The following is a 26,682-nucleotide window of genomic DNA, read 5'->3' as shown; positions in this document are numbered from 1 at the left end:
CAAAACTCAACACTTTCACCGGCAGCATGATGACTCAAAGCCATCAGGCATAATGCTGCTGTTGACAGATTCTGTCCATAAAAAAAGGTGTGTGGATGCTTTGGGGGGCCTTCTTTTGACAGACAGGGAATCCACAACAATGGGCAGCCGTGTCTGCTGTGTTTCTGGGTGCCTGTTTTGTCGAGAGAGCAGCTGAGTGGTCTGTCTGCTCTATCAACAGAGCAGAGCAGTCTCCTGACTGGCTTGTGTGTGTGGCCACGCTCTGTTAACAGAAGTTTTGTCGGGATATCACTACAGACGCTGTAGTGTAACCGTAGCCTTGGAATATATTGCTGTGATTTGTGAAGAGTTGCTACAATTAAAACCAGTCATGGCTGCATGGACAGATCCCTTGTTATAATTAGTAAGTTTGTAAAGTGCGTTAGAATCTTGTTTTTCTTTAATACAATATTTTGAAGATAAAACTGATTTAATGTTTTTCCTTAGGTAAAAATGAATGTGCTTGCTTTCAATAATCAGTTCCATTTTGGAGTGTTCTACGCTTATGTGAAGCTGAAGGAACAAGAAAGCAGAAATATTGTCTGGATTGCCGAATGCATTTCTCAGAGACATAGAACCAAAATTAACAACTACATTCCTATTTTCTAAGGGTACACCTTCACTACGAGGAAGATCGACTCTGCCCCGGTCAATCTTCTGGAGTTCGATTTAGTGCACTTGATAGTGACACACTAAATTGAATTTACTATGTGTCCATGTTGGTGGTGGTACTCCTGAACATCATTAGAAGTAAGGGAAGTCGACTGGCGCAAATCCTCCCATCAACCTCCCTTTGTGGAGACACCACAGAAGCCCAAATTAAGGGGCATCGACTCCAGCTACGGTAAACTCTTTCCTATCTGGTAGCCCTGAGAGGTTGCTGGATATTCAAATATTATGGATAATAGAGAGGTATGCCTACCAATGCATAACAGTACAGAAAAAGGAGATTAGTTATTAAGATACCAACAAAAATGTGTGCAGAGTACTTTATTTACCAACAGTAGTATTGTACACTCTAAACTTATACTGGATCTGCTGTATTTATTTTTGTTTACTGTCACTATACTGTACTTATGGAAAATGTAACTAAAATTTTCTTATGGTTAAAATACCAGTTATTTGTGAGCTCTGGATAACAGAATGCCAGACATGAAAGAGTTTACTGTAGCTGGAATCGCATACCTTAATTCGGCCTTCCACTGAAGTGACCTGCCCTAATTCAGAGATTTATAATTCTAGAGTGCACAAACAGAAAAGAATTGTGACTATAAAGGGGAAAATTTTTAAAGGTTTTTCACAAGTTTTTAAGAAATGTTTTAATGGTCACCAGTATGCATAGCATGTTGGCAGCAGAACAAAAACTAAGATCACAGAAACAAGTATTTTTTTCCTTTTATCAGAAATGTGATTGATTCTTATTTGTATCTGTTTTCACCCCAACCCTCTGCAAATGTGCCCGATTTAGTTTAGTTGATCAATAAAATTGCCGATAATTGTTTTCTGTTTGTTCTTTGCTTCCCAGGCCAATAGAAGTGTCATTTGTAGGTTTTGCACTAGTGGTTTTTGGAAATCTCATCAGAAGATTTAATTTCGAAGACCAGCAACTTTCCCAAAGGGCACAGTTCAGTACAAGCCAATAGAACTACCATTTCAATCTAGATCACGGTTAAGTAAAAGTTAAGGATTTCTTCATGCTGTTGTTCCTTCAGGGGTTGCCTTACAAAAGATTATGAGGGACTATCTTGGTGAATAGTATGACAGACAAAACTTGTGACAGTCCCCTTGCAGCTCTTCTGCCATTTTCTTCCATCCAGGATGTGTGCACTAACCTGCACCAAGTTCCAGGAGCAGGGAGCCAGTGGTATGGAGAGGTCATAGAATCATGGAACATGAGACCTGGAAGGCACCTCGAGAGGTCATCGAGTCCAGTCCCTTGCCCTCATGGGAGGACCGAGCACCATCCAAACCATCCGTGATAGATGTCTATTTAACCCGCTCTTACATATCTCCAGTGATGGAGATTCCACAAGCTCCCTAGGTCACGAGACTGTAACCAAGGGAGGTACTCAGATACCGTTTGTTAGGTACTATACAAGAATTAAGATGATTATATACATCCAAATTAAAAAAAAAAAAAAGGGAAATTGACTGAAAAGCCACAACTTAGATAAATGTCTCTTAAATTCCAGATGTAACTGAGGAGTTAAATACCAGTATTTCCCATGCTGATTTGGATACTCATGAATCATACAGAAAAACAAAGATGTTATTGTATACATGAATCACAGTAGAGAAGAAAACTAGTGTTTTATTTATTTTGTAATAATATGAGTTGACAATTTTCTTTAGAAACATAACAGGTTGAATCTCTGTGATTCAGAACTCTCTCACCTGGCAAACTCCATAATCAGGCATGATTTTAGTTAGCCAGATGATCACTTACCATGGGTGTGGCCAAGTTTCCTGTGGTCCCATAAACTTTGTTTCCAGCCACCAGTCCTGGCTGTCAGTGATTTGTGCTGTTATTTAGCTGTAATTTACCCCAAACGTCTTCTAAGAGCCCAGTAACCACTGGAAGTCTTGGTAATATGCTAGAAAATATTGGCCTCCTGTCTTCCAGAAAATTCTCTCATCGGGCACTGGTCAGGTCCAGTGGGTTGCAGATGAGAGAGGTTCAACCTGTAGTAGCAATTTTTTAAGAAATGTGATTGAGGACAAACAAGTCACTTTTTAAAAGAAATTCTCGTTTAGTCTCTTTGGTATTTTTGAATCACTTTATCTGGTAATCTCACATCTTCAGGAAACAAATTACTACTATAAAATGACAATCTCCTGTAAAGGGTTTATAGAATTATTATTCTGTTGTTGATCTATGAAACTGCTTGTCTTATTTTTACTATTTCCCAAGTTAATCCATGACAAACGTTTTAGTCCACAGCTACAATACCAGTAACATAAAAAGAGAGGAGACTAAAATGTCTCTTATTTAAGTCTCACGCTACTCTTTTGCCAATGGGAATTAAGTAGGTGTTTTCCAGCCTTTTCAAGAATGAAAAGTGCAGGGGACAAAAGTAACAGGAACTAATAGTAAATAAGTCTGCACTGATATTCAAACCCTCCCTACTTATACAAACTGAGTGAGCAGGCTTTGTGCCAAGGTTTCTCCAAGCAGGTTAGAGGGCAGAGAATCCCCTCTCCATTTCAGGCCATTGGGGTGCCAGTGGAGGCTATGGTCAGCTGTTGCAGCAGGACGGGATAGATGCAGCGGTGTTAATTTATTAAAGGGTTTAGCGGGGGCTAGAGTTAAAATACTAAATACTCTTGAATATTACTTCCACAACTAATTTTGTACCTGAATTAAATTTGTCCACGAAAAGTGAGATTAAACCACTGCTGTTCCAAGCTCAGGTCTTCCATCTTTTTTTAATGCAATCCCTTAATGCAAATCAGGACTGATCCAGGGTTTCTCAGACTTTAACACACCAAAACCCTTTTGACAACAAAAAAATCTAGTACATGACTCCAGGAAAAGGGACTGCTGCCCAAACCACATGACCCCAGGCAGGGGAGGGCCAAAACTGAGTTTAAGCTGGGGGAAGGGAGAGGATAAAAGCTGTAGGCATTGGGGCTCAGATCTTTGGCCCTGAGCCCCAATAAGTCTAACACAATACCCGATGACCCCCATTAAACTGATTTCTGAGGCAGAAAGTCATTCAGTAATGTAGAATGAACATAGCAAGAAGCGAACCACAGGAAGAATCAGAAAACCTCAAAGAAAGCAGCTAAAATTTCTAAACTGAGACTACACTTTGAGAAATATTTTGGAGTTTCATGTTTGTTGTGACTTCCATGAAAAATGTGCACAGTTTACAAATAAAACAGTGTTTGTTACCAGCCACAGAAAGGCAAACTGTTCTGACAGGTTAGAACAGATCAAATACCAATTCTATATTTGGAACCTAACTGACAAGCCAGAACAGAATCCCTCTTACTCTCCCATAGCTAGAGGAGTTCTGCAGGGTTAACAGGAGTGAAAAGAAAGAAAACTAACTTCCACTCAGGTAAGCAATGAAAACATATAATAAAGGACACAGATCTGAGGAAGATGCCATTTGTATAGTGTCACTAAAAGATGTAGTTCTTTCAAGTGAAACTCTAAGACAGTAGTCTACTTATTAACCACCTAGTGACCAAGTAGAGCTTCCAAAAGGGAAGACCCCCAAAAGTTCTGTTCACGAATTTCTTTGGGCCAAGGCACTGCCTTCGTATCTCTTCTCTGTCATCATATGGAAGTGTCAATCAGGACAAATTCACAAATGTTTTCTCATATTTTCACACTGATAGATCTGAAAAGTAGAAATGTTTATTAGCAGCTTGTGAGCCTATTGGTAGAAAAACAACTTTCCTTTTTGGAAATACATTGCAGGTTATAGAGGATATAGACTCAGATATGTGGAAATGGAGACTCGTATTACTATCAATATTAATTAATATTGGCACAACTATGTAGTGCTAGAAAATGAAGAACTGACAGTTCATCAGTGGTCAATCTCAATATGGCTAATTTGGGATACGACTTCATTTAACAGAATGTCTGCTCCTGATGCTACCGAAATAGGCTGTGCTTACTTGGCCATCTTCAATATGAGTTGAGGTAAAATGGTGGGGGAATGTGAAAATCTTCAGATATTTGTACCATACATAGTTGTACAGATCTGATTAATTTATTAGTCTAGGATCCTACAATTAATTCCCAGAATGTTATGTGAATTACAATAATGAACATTTTAAATGGTTTAATTATTAATCTCAAAAGAACTAAAGACAATTTTATTATTTGAGAAATACATTGATAATCTCCCATTTATTTGTATTATGATCAAAACTCTATTTATGATTTAGATTACATTCAGCTTGGAATTGTGACTGTGTTGTGTACCACCAAAGCCCACAGACAGTACTAAGTTAATTGAAGGCCTGATCCAACTCCCACTGAAGCAAAAGACTACAGTAGAGTGATTTCATGTATTTGTAAAGGCAAAAGGCACCATTGTGATCATCTAGTCTGACCTCCTGTGTAACACAGGCCATAGAACTTCCCTGGATTAATTCTTGTTTGAACTAGGGCATATCTTTTACTAATAAAACAAATTCAGAAACAGTTGGATTGGGCATTGCATAAGCAAAGTGATCTGACTGCAATTAAACAGAACACTGACTTATGACAGAGTTTTGCTCAAAACTTGTTAGTTTGGCAGACCAAATAAAAGAGACATGAGGGACTATATGTTATACTTTCTGTGGATAATGTCAGGTGCAAAAGGTTTATTTGAAATCTCCTTCCCTTATGCAGCCAATTATAGAGTTTATAAAGAAATTTGAAAACAACAACTTCTTATAAGGCAGGACTGAACAATTACAGTTGCCACAAAACTAAAGGACAACTAGAGCATTTTATTATCTGTGGGGAAGATACCAAGATTGTAAACATGTAATATGATTCCATATGAGCCAAAATAAAACAGCTGAAGCAGTATATTAATGGAAAATATGACTTACACTGGGGTGCTGGGAAGGGGGCTGTGGGTAGGGGTTTGTTTGGAGCGGGCCAGGCTGGGCTGGGGGTCATGGGGGTGTGCTGTGACCAGGGGGATGTTGAGAGTGGGCTGAGCCAGAGGGTGTGTGTGGGAGGCTGCAACCAGTGGGCTGCTGGGGTGGTGTGGTGCAGTGCGAGGGGGTGGGCTGCAACCAGGAGGGTGTTGGGAGCAGGCTGGGCCGGGCTGCGGGCAGGAGGTGGAGTTTAGCGACAGGGGAGCAAGCAGTAGCAGGGACGATCGAGCCGGCCCAATCCTCCCTGCCATTTGCCATGTGTTATTTCTTCTTCCTCACACAGTCCTCCAGGAGCCCCAAGCAGGGGTAGCACAGACCCCCAGGTGTGATGGCAGGTGGGCTGACTGAGCCGCTTCAGTGCCCTCATTCTTTATGAGATGAGGGTCTGGGATACTTGGGTCCCTGGATTATTTTGGTTAATCCAAATGGCATATGAATCATGATTTGGTCACCAGCATCCAAGGGAGCGCGACTCCTTACATCACCCCAGGGAAGATAACCCTGTCAGAAAATTCCCCACTGCCTTGTGGGTAGGTTCAGGAGATCCAAAGGATATGGGAGTAAACCCAGGCAGAAAATGCAGAGTGAAGACTATAAGGCGGTTAGCAGGGAGGATTTGTCAAACCTGCTCTCTGGCACCTCCTTGCAGTCACCTCAGTTCCAAACGTACTGACTTCTGTCTTTCCTTTGGATCCAAGTGAGGTGACCAAGAGGGGGACAGTGCCACTTGGGCAATGCACTTGCTCCAAACACTAGCTCACGCAATGCACTGTGAAAGAGGGTGCCAAATGGAGAGGACACTCCATCTTGCTGATAGCATGGAAACAACATGGGAAGTGGCAGTTACGGGCTACAAGCCCTCCTCATCTGGTGAAGAGGAGGATGCCACGGGTCACTTTCATCAGTAGGAGGAGTCATCGTGCTCCACTGGTCAGCTACTGCCCGCCTCAAGCTGGGCAGCCCCAGTGAGTAACGTGCTGGCCCGTCCCATCTGCTTTGTTCATTGGGTTCATGCGGATAGATCAAAAATCGAAAAGTAGATGTAAATGACGTACTCACCAAAAAAATGAAATAAATCAACTTGCCTCCAGCTCGGTATCTGGAATGTGCAGACCACGTGTCTGGGACTTGAACCTGCCCATGACCTGATATACACTGACTCAATACACAAAACATCAGTCCTAGGTCAACAGCTACACAAATGGAACATCGACATCGTTGCTCTCCTGGAAACCAGGCTGGCAGATGCTGGGTCAGTGAAAAAAACTATCCTTTCTTCTGGAAGGGCCTGAGTTCAGAGGAACACTGCTGAAATCTCTCAATACACCCAGAGCTGAATTGGAATGTATTATATCCCCGAAGCTCTGCACCAAGTCAGAATATGTCAACATCATCAGTGCTTATGCACCCACGTCGGCGTCGTGTGAAGACAAGGACCACTTTTATTATAATTTCAGAAAATTATTGACTCCTTTCCAACTGGTGAACAACTGTACATCCTTGGTGATTTCAATGCTAGAGTTGGACGTGACCATCAGTCCTGGCTTGTCTGCCTCGGTCATCACAGTATTGGGAAAATGAATGAAAATGGTCAAAGGCTTCTCGAATTCAGCTCTCAGAATCAGCTCTGCATCACTAATACTTTCTTTAACTTGAAAGAGTGTCACAAGGTTTCATGGTGCCACCCCAGATCCAGTCACTGGCATCAAATTGACTTTGTACTGGTACGCAGGAAACATCTCAATGCTGTCAAAATTACACACATATCACAGCGCAGATTGTGACACTGATTACTCCTTGATTATCAGCAGAGTGAAAATCATCCCAAAGAAATTCTATGGCTATATCTACACTAGCCCCAAACTTCGAAATGGCCATGCAAATGGCCATTTCAAAGATTACTAATGAAGCGCTGAAATACATATTAAGCACCTCATTAGCATGCGGGCAGCCGTGGCACTTCGAAATTGATGCGGTTCGCCCCGACGGGGCTCCTTTTCGAAAGGACCCTGCCTACTTCGAAGTCCCCTTATTCCTATGAGCAAATGGGAATAAGGGGACTTCGAAGTAGGCGGGGTCCTTTCGAAAAGGAGCCCTGTCGGGATGAGCTGCGCGGCGGTGAGCCGCGTCAATTTCGAAGTGCCGCAGCCACCTGCATGCCAATGAGGCACTGAATATGTATTTCAGCGCTTCATTAGTAAACTTCAAAATAGCCATTTGCGTGGCCATTTCGAAGTTTGGGGCTAGTGTAGACACGGCCTATATGACAAAGGAATGCAATAAGCCAAAATCAATACCCTCACTACCACAGATATACTGACATGCTCATCTTTGCTGACGATCTCACTCACAAAAATGGAACACAAACCTGACCAACAAACCATTGAAGAAACATGGTCCATGCTGAGAAATACAATATATGAATGTGCCCAGTCTGCCTGTGGAACATGTAAATTCTCTAACAAAGACTGGATTGATGAAAAGGCTGACGTTCTTAGGTTCTTTATGTTATTCAGATGTGCCTTGTGTTTTTCTTCAAGAAGAGGCCTATCTCCAAGCAAAAGAGATCTACTTCAACAAACAAGATCTGTTCTTCAGAGAGAATCCAGGTGGTGTGCGAACAAGTATTGGGCCAACCTATGTTCTAATGTTCAAAAGGCATCTAATTTGGGCAACCTGAAAACCATGTATGATGGATTGAAGAAAGCACTTGGACCAAACATTACCAAAGTCGCCCCACTGAAGCATTTAAAAGGACAGGTGATCACAGACAAAAAGCTGCAGATGTCCAGATGTGTGGAACAGCACTCATGTCTTTACTCCCATGAGCATGAACTTGACAACCTCATCCCAACTCTTCCAGAAATGTCTGAGCTAGATGCAGAGCCCCAGGTAATCCCCCAGCTCTGTTGTTGCAGAGAGGGACACAGGGCAGGGCAGGGACAGGTTCTGGGGCACTGAAGGAGAGGGATTGCTCCAGGCCTCACCCCTCACTTTGGGACAGTCCAGCCCAGCAACATCGATAGGTCGGCTGTGGAGACCTTAGAGCAGTGCAGACATGATAGCCCATATATACCACAGCCAACTCTCCCCCTGCTCAGTTTCTTCTTGCTGGAACTGCTCTGAGGATCAAGAAAGGACTCCATAAGAATCTGCTTAAATCCACACTCTTTGTCCCTCTGAGTTCTTGGGTGGAAAGCCTTGCAAATCTTACACTTGTCTGTAAGGTGCACCTCCCCCAGACACTTTAAACAGGAGCTGTGGGGATCCGCTGTAGGCATAAGCTTCTGGCAGGAGATGCAGGGCTCAAAACTGTGGGTCCAAGACATGGCCTGGCCCCAGGGCTCAAAACCATGGGTCCAAGGCATGCTTTGGCCCCTGAGAAAGGGGGGCAGGAAGAAGAACACACTCCCCACTAAGAAACAGCTATGAACACCTAATTACTGACTGCTAACAAAGAAACTATTTACACTATGAGTAAAAAGGGGGAAAGATGCTTGCCTGAGGCAAGAGGAGATACTCCAATGACTGTCATAGGCATATATACACAGCTGGTGATGTCAGCTGTGCTATATATGCATTGTTATCTTGGCACCATTTCAAGGGTCTTCACAGCTGACCTATGGATGCTGCTGGTAGTAGCTGGAGGTCAACCTAACTGTATTTAATTTTGTAGTGTAGACAAGGGATGGGAGGCTGCGAGTAGATGAAGTTGTCTTAAGTCTCCTCCCTCTAACAGATTTGAGCTGAACTTTGTCATCATTTACTTTTGTGGCCCCCTCCCACTGCCAAAGTCCAAAGTGATAATGAGGGCCCAATACGACAAACTGATACTGGATTAGAACTACAAGTACATAATGAGGAAATGCTTAAGATGTATACATCTACCCAACCACCCATGCAACCTCTTTTGCTTGTACTGACAGAGCAGAATAGGAAAAGTGGGTATAGTACAGTCTACTTATTTGTATAATAATATCTACAGCCATCAGCTGAAGTCAGTGTCTCACTGTGTTAGGCATGATGCATTTGCAAAGTGCTTCAAGGCTAAGTAAACAAGCAAAGAGGGAGGAAGGAATTATTTATATTTACAGCTGGAGAACCAAAGCATAGAGAGATTAAATGACTTGTTCAGGTTTACAGCAGTAAAAGAACAATGCTAAGAACTGAATACAGATTTCTCTCTGTCCCATATCTTAGTCACAAGATGCTGCATTTAAGAAGACTATGACAAATGTCTAATCCCTCTTTCCAAAAGTTTGACTCTAGACACATCATTCAACAAATATGACCAGTACTACTTACTTATCTACATTTTCTCAAAGTATTAGGGGGAAAATGATCCTTACGTGAGGAAGATGAGGATAAATGTTAAAAATCCTTTCAAATGCCTTGAATTTGTGCATCTGGCAAGTACAGCGTGTGAAAACAAGGAGGGGAACCTCTCCGAAGACCACAGCTTCAAAGAGAATACCAATTCATATTTGTGATCCTTCTCTGAAAATTAGTGAACAAAGCCAGTTGTATTATTAAGATAATATCTGGAGAGAAAAAAGCCTGAGAGGGAGCAAACCACTGACAAAATTTATTCTGTCAAAGTTAGATGTTACTCAGAAAGGAGACAATGATCCTATCTTACACCAATGGATGAAAAATATCTGCAGGGAATCATAGTTGGTTGCTATAAAGCGATAACGTATCAAGAGGATTTAGCATTTTCCAACAATCGTTTTTGACCAAACCCAGCAATACGTGACAAATGAGTGAATTTAGAAATACGCAAACAAAAATGGCTGTAACACTTGGTTAGCTGAAGCCATTCTAACCCCATCTGAAGATTTAGAAATGAGGTGCCCATATTTCCCAAAGGGAAAATGGGACACTATGTGCAGCTCATCTGTGCCTCCTTGAGCGTCCCTTCCCTCACTCGCACTGGCATTGCTGCTTCCCCCAGGCACTACCTGCTCTTCCACAGTAGGCTGGGACTGGCATCACTACTTGCCCGAGAAATTCCTGACCCCTGAACGAAACTAGGGCTTGCATCATTGCTTGTTCAAGGTGTGGCTTCCCCCTTGCAAGGGACTGACATTCACTCCCCTGCACGTTCCCTCACGCCCCCACTTTTTGATAAAAGTGTGTCTTTGTCCTGCTTGCATTTGCCAACTGATCAGGTGGCAAACACAGACAAGACAAAAATCCAAAAAGAGACATTCAGTCAGGGCATCTTAAAGAGACTGTCCTGGCCAAAACAGGACATAAGGGGCTGCGGTGGGGATCCCTTGTAGGCATAAGCTTCTGGCAGAGGGTTGTTTAGCCAGTAGAGGCACACTTACTGCCAGCACCCTCCTGTGCTGACAGCGAAATCTCAAAAAGCGATGCTAATTAGCCACACAAATTTGCAACTGGGCAATGATTTGCAGTTTCTAGAAACCTCATTAGCATAGTGCTGCCAGCAATAGCACTGTGCCAAGTGCCTGTGTAGACATGGCCCAAGTCACCCAATTTAGAAAGCTATACACTCAAGATTCACCTTTCTGTGATGTCATCATCCCAGTCCAAGTAACATTCAAGTCCTTTGATTAATAAACAAAAGCCAGTATTTCTAATAATGACAAATAAAAAGCTAAACACCAACTTTATATATACACCCTAACAGAGCAATAAAACAAACATTTTAAAAGAGCCTTGTAGCTCACTGTAGTCAACTGCAGCAGGGCTCTTAGGGTCCTGCCATTAGTAGGTCCACAGAGTCACTCAGAGACCCTGAAGTTAGTAATAACCCCGGTTGCAATTTTTTTCACTGAGGTTCACTTGGTCCATCACCAGGTGCTGGGGAAAGGCTACCACTACTGCCACACCTTACCTTTTCTCTTTCTTTTTACACCTCCTTCTTAGTGCCTGTCCTCTGAAGCTTTTATATGGCCCCAGGCTCATTAGGTGGCAGCTGTTTCTGTTTCCCCAGTGAGGGCCAGGTTATCTCCAGCCAGCTCTAATTTATTCCTTTACCCAGCACCCTATCACACTCACTTTTACATTTCAACATTCCACTTCAGTGATTACATTCCCAAAGAAGCGAATCACAAGTAAACTATGGCAGTGGGTTTTGCCACATTTTGTCATACTTTCTCTACCACTTACTCTTCCTGATCTCCCCTATTATGCTTTTCTCTGGTCCACTGTCTTCCCTCTCCTAGGTTCACAAAGTCACTCTGTTAAAAGGTGATTTTAAGTTACTTATTACTTTTTTGTATTTTGAATTTAGCATGTGGCAAATGTTTGCAGAACTGGGGCCCAACATAAAAAAACACTGTAAATTGAAGATCTAGTTCAAGTTCTGTAAGAATTAACATCTTATTTGGCAGATTTAAGCAAAAAGCGATCTTTACCCACGTAAAACTGAACCACGCAGAAAAAATAGATAGTTTGAACTAAAATTTGGGTAGATAAAACTTTAACTCAAGTAACACAAAAGAAATTATTATAATTATAGAAATACAGTCAACATTAAAGTCAGAGGAGACTTTAATAATGTAGTATCTTGGGACAAAGGGTCAATTCTCCAAAGTAATGATTACAAAATTAAATTAACTCTCTCAAAGAGCTTTTGACCTCATTTGTGGAGTGAAACCTGCATAGTCAATCTTACAGCTGAGACTTTTTATCAGTGAGTTCGTTGCACATGCATTTGCTGATGAAAAGGACTATCATAACTATGTGGCATGATGAGTAATAAAGATGAAACTTCAAAATTTTTAATCCTTCACTTTAAAGAAAATGTTTAAGAAAGTTTAGTGAGATGACTGATTTTCTTTCAGAAAAATTCACACGTAAATTGTCTATTTCTGTCCTTAACTTTCTTAGAGGGAAAGTTAAACAACAACCATTAAGCCCTGAAGCCCTTCTGTTCCCCTGTGCTTTACAACAAGCTCCCCAAATTTAATACAGTGGTTATTAATCCCTTTGAGAATACAGTTGAGTTGAATGTAAAGTAATTGGGCAGGCAGCACCAAAGGAGGACAGGCTACTCTTTATGCACTACCGTGTTATCTCGTATAATAACATCCACTATCATAAGCAGCAGGAACTTTTTTACCCAGATGCCCTAGGAGCATTTAAAGTTGTTCAGGGTCTGAGTTTGCTGCCGAAACAGCCATAGGAGCAGCTAAAAGATGCCCAGCATGTTTAGTTAATGAGGGAGTTGAAAAAGAAATATCTAGAAAATAGCAGTTGTAAAGCAATGTGTTCACTTGCAATATTCATCAGATTGTGGAACATTTAAGCTGCATAACAAGGAGCAGTACCAATACAGCAGTGGTTTTCAACATCTAGTCCACAGACTATGTGTAAGATTTCCAAAAGGGTTGGCACCTCCCTTTGAAATGTTTTAGTGGTCCTCAAAAGAAAAAAGGTTGAAAACCACTGCACTATGACATAAAACAATTTAGGATAGAAGAAAGAAAGTCATGTCCAATTTTTACCAAAGAGATCATTTAGTTAGACTAATTTCCCTACAATGGTGTAGAATGCCACAGGATCTTTAAAGATCCCAAGTATTCCATCTTGGTTTTACAGCCCCTCCAGCAGCACAGAGCCTCCTCATATGGTTGCAGGACTGACTCAAGAATATCACCCATTCCATCCATCAAACCTCCACTTAGTGTTGTTATTCTAGAAAGTTTCCCACCCAATTACTAACCACTTTTTGACACAGTTCAGTTTACAAAATCTGCTGACTTCTCATCACATGGTGGTAGAGACAAAAGCCTATATGTGACATCAGAGAAAGCTGAGGCTTTCTAAATTGTACAGGAAACGGATGGCAGTGATTTTAGTTTTCCTGACTTCAGCCTTTTCTCTTCACTTCTCTTTTACTGATTACCACACTCTGTTAACTTCCTTTTTTTAGCACCTTGTATATTTACTACAATTCAATGGTCAATCTAGTCAACAGAATCTGTTACCAAAGAGAACATCAAAATTGGTATGTAATTTTTCCAGTTCTGAACACCAGCAAAATCTCCATGCTCTTTTTCAACAGTCATGTGACAGATCTTGGAAAATCACTGAAAGTGAAGGATTTTAACTTTTGTTAAATGCCAGTTAACCTCCCACCCTCAAACCTAGTTTTCTCTCAGCCATACTCACATATTTAATGTCATTGTATAGAGTAGTGTCACTAACAAGTGTGGCCATCTGACAGACATGCAGCACGAGTTGTCATGTTTCAGCATTTCAGAATGGTAAATTCACTTGTATTTATTTCAGTGGAAGCTTATGCAAAGAAAACAGGATTTCAATTAGCTGGAGATTAATTTTCCAGTAGTTGAGAAGAAAGCTAATGAAAGATGAAATGTGAATTATATTCAAAACAAAGCATTGTGAACAGTGTTCTCTGTAAGCTGAGCACTTGGGTGGCCACTGAGGAGAAATTCGGGCACCACTACACTGGCTGCCAGTGTGCCCACAGCTGTAAGCAGGTATTTCTATGATGGTGCACATCTGCATATGCCTGGCTGTACAGAACAACATTTATTCTGTCCATGGATAGAAACAAACTAAAGGGAACACTGATTGTGAACGTAGAACATGTCTCCGTGGAAATCTAATCTTATTTGGAACAGGAATGGGTCCCATGGAGTGACTCCTGCAGAGACTCAAGTAAGCAACTGACTCCTAGAGTGGCATGGCAGGGTACACTGGATTCTTCTCTCATTGGGAAAGATGGCATAATATAGCACATTGATTCTGAGTTGTATTGTTAGTCACTCCTTCTTACAAAGGCCAACATAAATCCTGCCTCTAGAGTCTAGGGAAAAAAAAAAACAACCTGTGCTCCACTCAGTCACACATCCATCTCATGTCATTGCCGTGTGCTAAACACAGCTCCTCATTCAAGACTAAAGAGTACCCTAAGCACAGGACAAGATGTGGAAAATTACTCTGCTGACTCAAATAGCATGCTCAGTGGTCCTTCCTTGTTACCTTACCATTGCCTACCATATTTCTACCTTCCTTCCCCCAATAAGTTGAACAGACCTATCTCTCAGGCTCATATTAAGCCATTAGTACCCAGAATCTCCACTCAGTACTTAATGAGAGCCAATGGAACGATATCAGAAGGTGTGTGTGCACATGCTCACATAACTGGCCTCTTCTTTATTTTTTTTATAAAAATCCTATTCAGGATAATCTGCTACTTGTGTCTCTAAAATACATTTACATGGGGGCTACGTTTACACTAAAGAGTTTTGTCCAAAACTTGTGGCATGTCTACACAAAAAAACGCATTTTGTCAACAGTCTGTTGACAAAACTTGGCACTTGCGCTGACAGCGTTCCACCTCTCTGCGATGAGGAATAGCACCTTTGTCAACCATTTCTGTTGACAAAAAAACAATGTGGACGTTCTAGGGGGCCCTCTGTTGACAGGCAGGGATTCTGGTTCACTGGGCAACCTGTCTGTTGAGATTTTGGTTAGCCATTCTGTTGACAGAGCAGAAGGGCAGCCTGGCCACTGTCAACAGAGTGGATTCCTCTTTTGATCTGCTTTTGTGTGTGGACATGATCTGTTGACAGAAGTTTTGCCAGAAGATCTGTTCTGACAGTAACTTCTGTTGCCAGATCATTATAGTGTAGATGTAGCCAGGGGATTTACACTTGTGCAAGCGCTCTGAAAATTTGGCAGAGTTGCTTGTCTAAAGTATCACACCATGTCAGTGAAGGAACCACAGATAAACTAGGGTTTTCAGACTACCAGTAGTGGTTTTTAAATTCTAAACAATATTCCTTCATTATGATGCAAATGGAAGACAGTAGAGCAAATAGCTGATTGGCTGATTTAATTATGATGTCATCACCATACAGTGAAGCAAGCCTAAGATATCCTAAACGAAGATAACCCTAAGTGATTTATAGTAGAGGAAGGGAGAAGACAGGAGACAGTAGCTCTATTTCAAACCTTGTGTCTCATTTATATCTGCAGGTATGCACCGATTATGAATCTTACATATTTTAATCTGTAAACAGAAATTTTTCAAGGTAAACTTTAAAAACAGACATCTTTGACAGGTAAACGTACCCTAAAAGATGTAATCAATGTTCAAATTTTGCTCCATGTAAATCTGATTAAAAAGACCATCACCTGATAGAGAATACTATAAGATTGCATAGTTAAACAAAAATATGAGCAGTGCTTCCATGAAAATCAAAGCAAGGAAGTCCTCTTTTCACAATTAAAAATAACAATTTTCTAAAACTGCCTATTTTGACTAATACAATTATATTTTTAAAGCTAATGTATTACAAGATTGAAACTTTATATATACTTTAAAAACATATACAAAATTAACAATGATCTTCACTAAAATAATTGTAAGACGTCTTTCTAGTAAACATGACACAATAAACAAATTTAAAGTTGCACTCTGATTCCTGCGTCAAACATTCTCTAATTCCTTTCGGTATTAACAACTTTAGATAATACAGAAAGGTCTTTTCTCCAAGATTACCGAATAGTAGTAAAGACGGGTATTAGTTTGACATCTAAATCTTAAACATTACGTATAAAAATACATAATCCACACTTTGACAAAATATGACCCTACTCATATTTGATAAATAAGGACAGAAATAGGTTATCAATATCCTGAAGGATTCTGTAGAGAGCTATAGGCTTCCTTTACTGGTTCCTCTGGTAACTACATTGTTGGTCTCATGAGATCCAATTCAGAAGGAAAAGAAATGAAGACTTATGGAAGAAGAGAGGGTAGAGGGAAGTATTAAGGGAAAAATCATGGAAATAGCCACAACAGAAGTAAGCTCACACTAAGATTTATACCTCCTGTTCTAAGCATAAAGAGAAATTTTCATGTGAGTTTTGAACAATAATCTAGTGTGCATGCATTCTGTGTATTCAAAGCTGGGCTGGCCCTCAGCCTTTTTATAGCGACCTATCATTAGGATATTTAATACCTTAACATTACAATAATGCATATTTTGTAAGCAATTTCAAATATGTGCTCAGGGAATAAAGAGGGAGATATAGCATAAATTGACAGCCAACCTCTATGCCATCTGTGGAATGTTCCTGTACTGTAAAAATCTTCACTGGTTAGATCTGCCATCTTTACAGCTGCTTTGCATTTGGGAAAGGACACCTAGCACAGAACTACAGGACTATGATTCTCTGATTTGTGGCTTTGGTGGTCTTTTTTTGTTTGTTTGTTTGTTTTTTTCCAATTGAGATATCACCTAAAGTGTCATCACTATTACGCTGGCCTCTTCCAGCCTACATTAATCACTTACAAAAGAGGCAGATTTTCTTTGTTATAGCAATTTTACCTCCCAATAATCAGTGCTCCAATCAGAAAACACAGGGCAACAAGATGTAAATGAGGGGAGGGAAAAATATTTGTCCCAGAATAACATTTGTAAGAGAGGTTGCATTTATAGGGAACGTCTTTGGCTATGCAGACGGGTTGACAAAGCTTAACAAATGGGTACTTTTCACTAAGAACAAAAGCAAAGGGAGAGTGAAAACTACATTTGGCTTGTCTACACTAGCTCCTCCTTTGAAAGGGGTGTGTAAACGAGACAGATAGCTGAATAGTAATGAGGTTCTGTGGTCCACGTGCAAAAACTTATTAGTTTAATTCTCCCTGTGCGAACTTTGAAGTTGCTAGCTTTGAAGCGGCAGCAAGCCATGTAGCCTCCAGCACTTCAAAGTACCTGCACAACTTCGAAATTCCCTTACTCCCAAAACATTTTGGAAGTAATGGCACTTCAAAGTTCACAGTGGGAGAATTAAGCTTATGAGGTGCTGCATATGCAGCACAACACCTCACTGCTATTCACCGATCCGGCTCATTTACATGCCCCCTTCGAAGGAAGGGGCCAGTGTAGACAAGCCCATTAAATAATATGATCAAGAAAATGTTGCATCATGCAAGTAAGGTACTCACACATTTCAACAGGACTTTATTTACAAACGTGAAACTATTTACAAAGCTGCTGCATCATTCTGTAGCTCTCCTAAACCCCTGGCTAATCGCCTCCCTTCTCCTTCCTGTTTCCTGTGCTTCCAGACTCCCAGCAGCCAGTGCTCTCAGTTCCAGCAATTACAAACAGTATTACATCTAAGCACCACAGAATTAGAACGGAAAAATACTGTAGTGTACTAGGCTTAAAGAGTGTGTCACCATCTACCTCCAAGTGTTCCAAAGCAGAGCAAATCCATGCTACTTTACATTTGAAAAGAAGTTATTGAGAGAAGGTGCTGTTAGACTTTGCCTCCCTGACAAATACAGCCACGTGAAAAGACCTAGCAGCTGAATTTAGAAAACTCCATGGATTGCAATATTTAAACAAGTGCCATCTCACACTTTCAAGAATGTGGACTCATTTGTGCATGATCTAGCTTGATTTAGTTCTGTGAAGAGATATCCTATCAGCTCAAACTCCCGTTTCCAAAACGCAATCACAATGTTGTTTCAGAATCTGGCACACAATCACTTTATTCTTACATGGAAAAAAAAAACAAAAAAACAAAACAACAACTTGGAAACTGATGGCTGCTTCACTAGTATACCCACTGCAAACAACAAATCTGAAAGAGAATATACCAAGTGTCGCAATCTGAGCATGACACCATTTTGAGGAGATATAGTTGAAGAACAGAGACAGTAGGTTTAATTAAAATAAATGAATAAATTTCAATTCTCACTCACCTTCCCTCCACACACACATACAGGCTGTTTCTACACTACAAAAATAACTTCAAAGTTGCTTACTTCGAACTACAACTTGCAAGTAAGCAACTTCGAAGCTGAGTGTCTACACACACCCTACTTTGAAGTTAAACTTTGAAATAGGGCACTACTCCTTTCCCGGGAATGGAGTAAGGACTTTGAACTTGGGCTCCCTACTTCGAAGTTAACTTCAAAGGAAGGGAAATGTGCGTAGACTCTCTGCTGGCTACTTCAAAGTAGTGCCTAACTTTGAAGTTATCTTTGAAGTTAGTTCCCAGTGTAGACGTACCCTATTGTTCCAATCAAGTAGGTTAGGAGTTTTGAGCGTATAACGAGGAAGGCTGTTGAGAAAAAGAGGGGACAGGCATAAGGAATCTGTTTTTCCTTGGTTTCCAAATGTATAGCTAAGGAATTCTCATTGATTTGTATAAAGCATAATCACAAGGTAACAAAAAATGGGAAAATAAGGATTAATGTAATAAGCAGAAGTCATTGTACATCAGCTGAAAACTGAAAGACTTTAGATTAGATGTTGTAGAAGGTTTTAGGACAGGCATGGCAAACTCAAAGCCTACTGAAGGCCACACAAATGAAAACTGATCGCTTTCAGGGCCACCAAAGAAAATGTATTTCTATCAGAAAGTCTCAACTATTTGTTAGTATAGACTATGTTTAGGTATATTTTATAATATTTTTTCAGATCTTGTTTTTGAATATAGTACAATAATTTTAATTGAGAAGTTAATATGAATTTTATTGTTCTATAATTTTATTAATAGTTAATAAAATGTGATGTGTAGAATTGTTATTTGCTCATACATAATTTTAATTTAAATATAAATTTAAGGTACCCTGCACCCTGGCTGACTTCCAGCCCTGCGGCTGCCCCCACTGCAACCAGATCCCCAGGGTTGGAGGAGCTACCGTTGGGGCTCCCAGCCCTGGCACTGCAAGGGTTTCCCTGGCCCGGGCCGGGTCCCCGGGGCTAAAGCTGTTGATGGGGCTCTGCTCTCTGGTCATCTCCCAGCCCTGGGGCTGTTGGGATTTCCAGGCCTCAGCCAGCAACCCAGGGCTGGAGCTGCCAGTGGGGCCCTGTGACCCATTTGGCTCCCAGCCTTGGGCCGTAAAAAAATTCCATCAGGCTGAATGCGGCCCATACGCCACAGGTTTGACTGCTTGTTTTAGGGGGATTCTGATTCAATTAACTCACAACTCCCCCCCCTAACAAAAATGCTGCCATTTACTTCTGATGTGAGTAAGAAAGAAGACATTCTGTAACAATCAGATATTCTGATTTTAAGGTACTTTTTCACACTTCTCTAGGTCAGATTTCAGCTACCATAAAAACAAAACATATATTTTTGTAGAAAAATACAGGATAGTATGCTTGATGAAGAATTATCTGCAACACAGATTTTCAATGGGAGATAGCTATTTGGAAAAACGTAGTGTGCAAACAGGCCAAAAATCAATATTGCACAAATCAGATGAGTTTTCAATGTGAGGAAGTGGCCGAAAAATAATGAATAGACAAAATGAGCGTACTGGGTGTTTTATATTCCATGAGTTTTAAGTAACAAGCCTTTGCTGGAACTGAGTTTTTAACAGAAGCTGGTTGGATAAATCTTCACTTAAACTTTGTTAAACATTGTTTTCTGTAATTAAACTCTACACAGCTGTCAAAAGAAAAAAGCAGTAAAGTAGCACTTTAAAGACTAACAAAATAATTCAGTAGGTGAGTTTCATGGGACAGACCCACTTCTTTAGACCATAGCCATACAAGAACAGACTCAATATTTAAGGCACAGAGAACCAAAAACAGTAATCAAGGTTGACAAATCAGAAAAAAATGATCAAGGTGAGCAAATCAGAGAGCAGAGGGATGGGGTGGGGGAGTCAAGAATTAGATTAAGCCCAACATGCAAAAGAGCCCCTAAAGTGTCCCAGAGAATTTGCATCCTGGTTCAAACCACGTGTTAATGTGTCAAATTTGAATATGAAAGAGAGTTCAGCAGTCTCTCTTTCCAAAGCAGAGTGAAAATTCTTCTTCAATAAGATGCAAACTCTTAAGTCATTAACAGAATGGCTCACTCCATTAAAATGTAGATCAACTGGTTTGTGGATCAGGGGTGTTTTGATGTCTGTTTTGTGCCCATTAACTCTTTGAGAGAGTCTGAAGTCTGTCCAATATACAAAGCATCTGAGCATTGTTGGCACATGATGGCATATATGATGTTAGTTGAGGAACATGAGAATGTGCCTGTGCTTCTGTGACTAACCTGGTTAGGTCCACTAATGGTATCTCCACAACAGATATGTGGACAACGCTGGCAGTGGGCTTTGTTTCACGGAAAAGTCCCAGGACTGGTGTTCCTGCAGTATAGACTGTGGTTGTTGGTGAGAATCCTCATAAGGTTGGGAGGTTGTCTGTAGGAGAGAACAGGCCTATCACCTAGGGTCTTCTGGAGTGTGGCATCCTGATTAAGGATAGGTTTTAGGTCTTTAATAATGCATTGCAGTGGTTTGAGTTGGGGGCTGTAGGTAATGATCAGTGGTGTTCTGTTCTTGGTTTTTTTGGGCCTATCTTGGAGTAGTTGGTCTCTGGGTATTCATCTGGCCCTGTTGATTTGTTTCTTGTTTCTCCTGGTGGGTAATTCAGGTTTATGAATATTTGGTATCGATCTTGTAATTTTTGGTTTCTGTCAGTAGGATCAGAGCAAATGCAATTGTACCTAAGGGCTTGACTGTAAACAATGGATATAGTTATGTGTGCAGGATGGAAGCTAGAACTGTGTACCTAAGCATAGCGATCAGTGGGTTTCCGGTAGAGTGTGGTACCAATTAGGCCATCCTTGATTTGGACTGTAGTGTCCAGGAAATGTGACTTTAACAATCTGTGCCCCACCGTCAACTTATGCCTCGATTACTCCACGTGAGAGATACATTTAAAGTGCTACTTTACTGCTTTTTGTTTTGATAGTATATAGACTAGCATGGCTTTGTCTCTGTTACTAATCTACACAGCTGGAAAAACAGGTCAGCATGACATATCAGTTTCATTTAAAACTTGATTATATTGGACCCCAAATTCCAACCAAACAGACAAACAGAACACATGCTTGTCTTAATCTTTCAAACCTCAACTCCGGTTTGGATTTTATTTGATTAAAGACTGAAAGGTTTGGCCTGCTGAGATATTAACAGCAGCACATAATAGGGAGGTGCAGCAGGCACGCTTTCCCTTTACTTTCTGCAAGAGTCCTACAGAATTGGATAGATGAGATCCTTTTTACAGAATTTTTGATCCATTCTATAGAATGGAAAGATAATAGTTTTACCACACTGTTATATGGGATAGTTCAAAAATTCAAGAAACTGGACTTTATTCTTTATTAAATTCTACAGGTTTCTACAGCAATTTCTGTAAATTACTTCTTTTTCCATCCCTATTAAATTCTAGCAGACATTTCCATAACAGAGTTTTTGATCAAAAGCACCATGTGGGCTAAAAGAATGTGACCACTCCCTTATCTTGATGTTCACTGCCAGTATTCTACATGCAGAGAAGAGTGGAGCTGCTCACTGAAGTTAAAATGAGTGATTCTGTTCCATGGAAAAGTTGCGCAACGTCTATTCTACAGATATTTCAAAATGCCTGGCAAAGAAATACCAATTTATTTTCTGATGGAGAAGAGGGCCTGGAGCATGGACTTCTGGGTGGCCATTTTAATGTAGTAATCCTGCTTCTTTTTGCCGGCTGTGGACACAAGAGCCCCTCCTTTTGGAGGGGCTATGGTAATGTGGCACTTCAGAATATGCTAATGAGGTGCTACCATGAACATGCAGCACCTCATTAGCATAATGGCATCTGCGCGTGCTTCAAAACTGCCAATTTTGAAATGCAGCTGCCTGGGTAGCCAGGGGACATTTCAAAATGGACCTCTGATTTCGAAAGCCCCTTATTCCCAAAACCAGATGAGAATAAGGGGCTTTCAAAATCAGGGGTCCATTTTGAAAGACCCCCCGGCTACACGGGCAGCTGCGTTTCAAAACAAGCAGTTTTGAAGCACACGTGGCTGTCATTATGCTAATAAGACACTGCATATTCATGGCAGCACCTCATTAGCATATCCCAAAGTGCCACATTACCATAGCCCCTGCGAAAGGAGGCGCTAGTGTGGCCACGGCCTCTGCTCTTGCTATATTATCCCAGCGTGTGAAAGCAGAATGCTATTAGTGTTTTTTGAAAGGAGGCATAAAATGTTCAGTAATATAATTTTGGTCCACCACTGCCAATCAATGAGATATGTATGAACCCATAGGAAAAGCAGCACATTAAGCACTTATTTTGTATATCCCTTGTCTGATGGAATTCCCTAAGGCTGTCAAGCTTGCAGAGCTTCACACAAAACTCTAACCCACACAAATCAGAGCTGTTTGGATAGGTTTAAATAAACTATTAATGTCTACCCTTACAACAATGTATACTAGAGAGCACTTTTGTAGCCTATATTTTCCTATGATCCCAGCCCTCCTGCTCCCAGCAGGTAACAGTTGTTAAAACCAATTAACTCAGGTGTTAAGGTTTCAGCAGCTAGGCATAAGGTAATTGCTATCCCTAGTGATAGAGATAGCTGCCATCTCCAGTAGCTATCTCTATTGATAGATATCTGCCTGAGGCAGCAGTGTTAAGAAACTGCAAAAGGCTTCTTTAACCCCCACATGCAGCTAGGAACTGCCCAGCTGGTGACTTTCAACAAATCTAGTGGGACCCATGTTTGGCTCCCAACCCATAGATTGGGAATCCCTGCTCTACATACATACACTACATCCTATTTCTGGTACCAAACTATTCAAATACATCAGAAAAGTACCTAAACTCAACTGGTTTATGTCAAGTCACAAGCACTTGGAACAAATTGGAGACTTCTACATGTATTTTAATGGGAATTTAGTGTCGCTTTTATGAGTCTTCTCCTACGAGCAGAAATTTGGGAACCAATTGTGCTTGTATAGTGAAGGATGAATGTACAGTACAAGGTTACAGTGTACAGTACTATTGTTGTTGGTAAATAAAGCACTCTGCATACATTTTTGTTTATTTCTTAATATTTAATCTTGTTTTTCGTTAGTGTTGTGCATTGCTAGGTCTACCTCTCTATTATCCAGAATATTTGAATATCCAGAAACCTGCCAGTCCTGAGGCTGCCAGATATGGAAAAGTTTACTGTATCATGTAACGGGGAAAGGTTAAAGTGTGGGTGGGATAGAAAAGAGAAACCCAGAACTATGCATAAAGTTTTATTCAAATTTAAATCATACTCTGCACTACAGAGGGCTAGGACCGGGCAGCCAATTAACAACACTATTTGTGTTTGCTACTTAGTATATTATATGTGAATGAACAATATGATCTGTTTACACTAACTGTATACTCCTAATTGCAAGGGTAGTACCCTCTTATTTTTGAACAGTGAGGCTAGGTCTACACTACAGCGATCTTTTGAAAGAAGTTCTCTTCCAAAAGAATGTGTACACACACAAAAAAGCGGATCAAAAAATTGATCCACTCTTTTGATAGAGAGCATCCACACAGTCCCCACTCTTTCAAAAGAATGGGCTGGGGATCAAATGATCCAGCACCATGGCTCTGTCTACACTAGCACTGTGCTCTTGAAAGAGGCATGCAAATGAGGAAATCAAAATGCAAATGAGGTGCAGATTTACATATCTGACACCTTATTTGCATATTCTTCTTTCAAAAGAGCTTCTTTCGAAAGAAGAAAAGCAGTGTAGGTGAAGCTCTTTTGAAAGTAAACCCCATCTTTGAAAGAACCCTTATTCCCATAAAAAATGGGAAGGGGCTTTCAAAGTCAGGGGGTCTTTTCGAAAGGCCCCGTGTACACGGGCAGCGTGCATCCTGTAAGCAGCACTTCTGAATCATACGTGGCCACCATTATACCAATGAGGCGCTGCATAATCATATTCAGAAGAAGTGGGTCTGTCCCACAAAAGCTCATCACTGAATATATCATTTTGTTAGTCTTTAAAGTGCTGCATTTCTGCTGCTTTGTTTTACTGGGAAGTAAGTGGAGGAAACAAACATAAACTCATGCTCTTAGTGTTAAACTGTGGGTAAAAAAGTTGAGAGAAATGGAAGAACTGGAAGAGATACAAGTTTATAGGACACTAAATTATACCTAGGAAGTAAACTCTCTATATGCAGATTTTAAATTATATAATAAAATAAAGGGAAAGAAAATCATCCTATACGACAGGGGTAGCTAAACTTACTCCCCCACCAAGCTGCATACAACAATCTTCAGAAGTTTAAGAGCTGGGGCACATCTGCTGAGGCTTGGGGCTTCAGCTCCATAGGATGCACCCACTGAGGTTCAGGATTCAGTCCTGTTCCTGCTCAATCCCCAAGACTTGGCAGGTGCACCCTGTGGGGCTGAAGCCCCAAGAGCATTTCCCTGCCGGGTAGAAGGCTCTACCTCACCACCTGGCTGCAAGGCAGAACCCCAAATTCCCCTCTCCAGTATGAAAGGTAGAGAATGTGTGGAGCTGCGGGTAACTCTGTGACCCAGACTTTAACGGTGTAAGAGCCACTTGTGTTTCATGAGCTACGGTTGGCCACTCCTCCTAGATGACAGCTAAGATCTCAGTTCATGTAATGGTAAATGCAATATGGATCTAAAGATGGGGGAAAAAAAAACAAACCCCCAAGAGTGGGAGTAGCATTTTGCTTCCTTGACAGTGAAGTTAAGAAATCTAAGAGAACATCTAATTTTCTAGCCATTATAATATTAGAATAGAGGGGAATAACAATATTAACCTGGATGTGGAACATAAGGGAACCTTAGCTGTTATCCTTTTGGATTATTCAGTATATAAAGTTATCTTAGAAAGCTGGAGTGATCTAATAAATGAGATTGTTTTTGATAATAGAATTGGTATGTGTAGGCATGACCAAAGTTCTAACAGGGATTCCAACATATGCTGGGTAGCTGGCAATGAAATGGTAGATAAGGAAGCAAAACATACTTTAAAGTGTAGAAAAATAAATTACAAGTCCTGAGAGTAGGCATGAATTAAAAATTTAGTCAAAAAGGACTAAAAAAGGGAATAGCAATAATGAACCAAGAGGGAAAAAAGGAAGGCTATGCAATATGCTCCAACACAGAAGACAATGCACTACTTAAATGTTATGAAAGGGTCAGTGACATATTCATATTTAGGCTGCTGACTGGTCACTGTGGTTTGAGTAATAATTTATATTTACTGAATTGACACAAAGATGGGTTTTGTAACACATACAAAGGCATAGCTGATCTTTGTATCTAATCACTAAATATAAACTATTATGTAATGCAAGTAAAGGTACAACTGATCACGTGATATAAAAATGGAAGGCGTGTTTGCAGGAAAGGCTCGTTAAGAAGACTGTAGAGATGCTTTCACTTGGTAGTCTCACTAAACCCGATAGTATATTCTACTGGGCAAGTGGGATAACATTAAAAATACATACTACTTTTTCAGGATACAGAGCAGGGTGAGAGAGTGTTGTGGCATTAAATGTACAAGGAATACAGTAGATGGTGGTTATATACTCAGTAGTTGAATCGGCTTTCCCATAAGGCAGGGGTGGATAACAAAAGGATCATGGGCTGGATCCAGCTCATCTGACAATTCTGTCCTGACTGCAATGACCTGTGGCAATTGAGGAAACTATTCTGCCCACTACTGCTGCTACCAAGGCAGCATCTGGAGCCCTGGCTCCTTTAGACTGTCCCCGCCACCTTCAGTTAATAATGACCAGGGCAAAAATAGAAATAAGACTTAACTTCACCTCCTTTGTTAGTGCCCCCAGAAACTTTCTTCTTCACACTTAAAAATGAACTTTAGTTGTAAATAAAAGTTTAGTGTTAGTGTCGTTATTTCAAATGTTAAAAGTGTTCACAAAGTAGTTTGTAATATAAATTGTCTTCAAAGGAAATTTTTGGAAAATTGTGTATTCAGTTAAGTGTAAATACTTTGTTGTGTAAAGAACATAATGGGGTCTTTTTACAATAGATGGTGAGATTATTTAATGAATAAAGCAGAAATGGATGGCATGTGCTGGCTTACCAAAATGCGTGGAGTGGCCCCTTTGCTTACCCTTGACAGAAATCATAAAAAGTTCATAGAATCATAGAATCATATGGCTGGAAGGGACCTCAGGAGGTCATCTAGTCCAGCCCCCTGCTTCAAGCAGGATCAACCCCAACTAAGTCATCCCAGCC

At 40.7% G+C, this 26,682-nt stretch overlaps 2 protein-coding genes and 1 long non-coding RNA gene across 5 annotated transcripts in view; 2 read left to right on the top strand and 1 right to left on the bottom strand.

Moving 5' to 3' along the window:
* Positions 1-1,540, top strand: part of ATP6V0D2 (ATPase H+ transporting V0 subunit d2) — a 28,382-nt gene extending 26,842 nt beyond the window's left edge. The window contains exon 8 of the mRNA XM_074986997.1: positions 487-1,540. Coding sequence (XP_074843098.1) covers positions 487-648 — 162 coding nt within the window. The 3' untranslated portion in view covers positions 649-1,540. The remainder of the gene's footprint in view (positions 1-486) is intronic.
* The window catches only part of LOC142009242 (uncharacterized), a 67,387-nt gene that overhangs the window by 33,167 nt on the left and 7,538 nt on the right, over positions 1-26,682 (bottom strand). Inside the window, exon 2 of one of the 3 annotated variants that reach the window (XR_012644389.1) lies at positions 2,486-2,721. The exons of the other annotated variants lie outside the window; for them this stretch is intronic. This is a non-coding gene — a long non-coding RNA (uncharacterized LOC142009242). The remainder of the gene's footprint in view (positions 1-2,485; positions 2,722-26,682) is intronic. 3 annotated transcript variants of the gene reach the window in all.
* WWP1 (WW domain containing E3 ubiquitin protein ligase 1) overlaps positions 4,085-26,682 on the top strand; it is a 197,966-nt gene continuing 175,368 nt past the window's right edge. The window contains exon 1 of the mRNA XM_074986996.1: positions 4,085-4,103. The gene's annotated coding sequence lies outside the window, so the exon portion shown is untranslated. The remainder of the gene's footprint in view (positions 4,104-26,682) is intronic.

This window comes from Carettochelys insculpta, chromosome 2 (assembly GCF_033958435.1).
Source record: "Carettochelys insculpta isolate YL-2023 chromosome 2, ASM3395843v1, whole genome shotgun sequence".
Classification (NCBI taxonomy): domain Eukaryota; kingdom Metazoa; phylum Chordata; order Testudines; family Carettochelyidae; genus Carettochelys; species Carettochelys insculpta.
The sequence above is the reverse complement of the archived record's forward strand: the minus strand, read 5'-3'. Positions and strand labels throughout refer to the sequence as shown.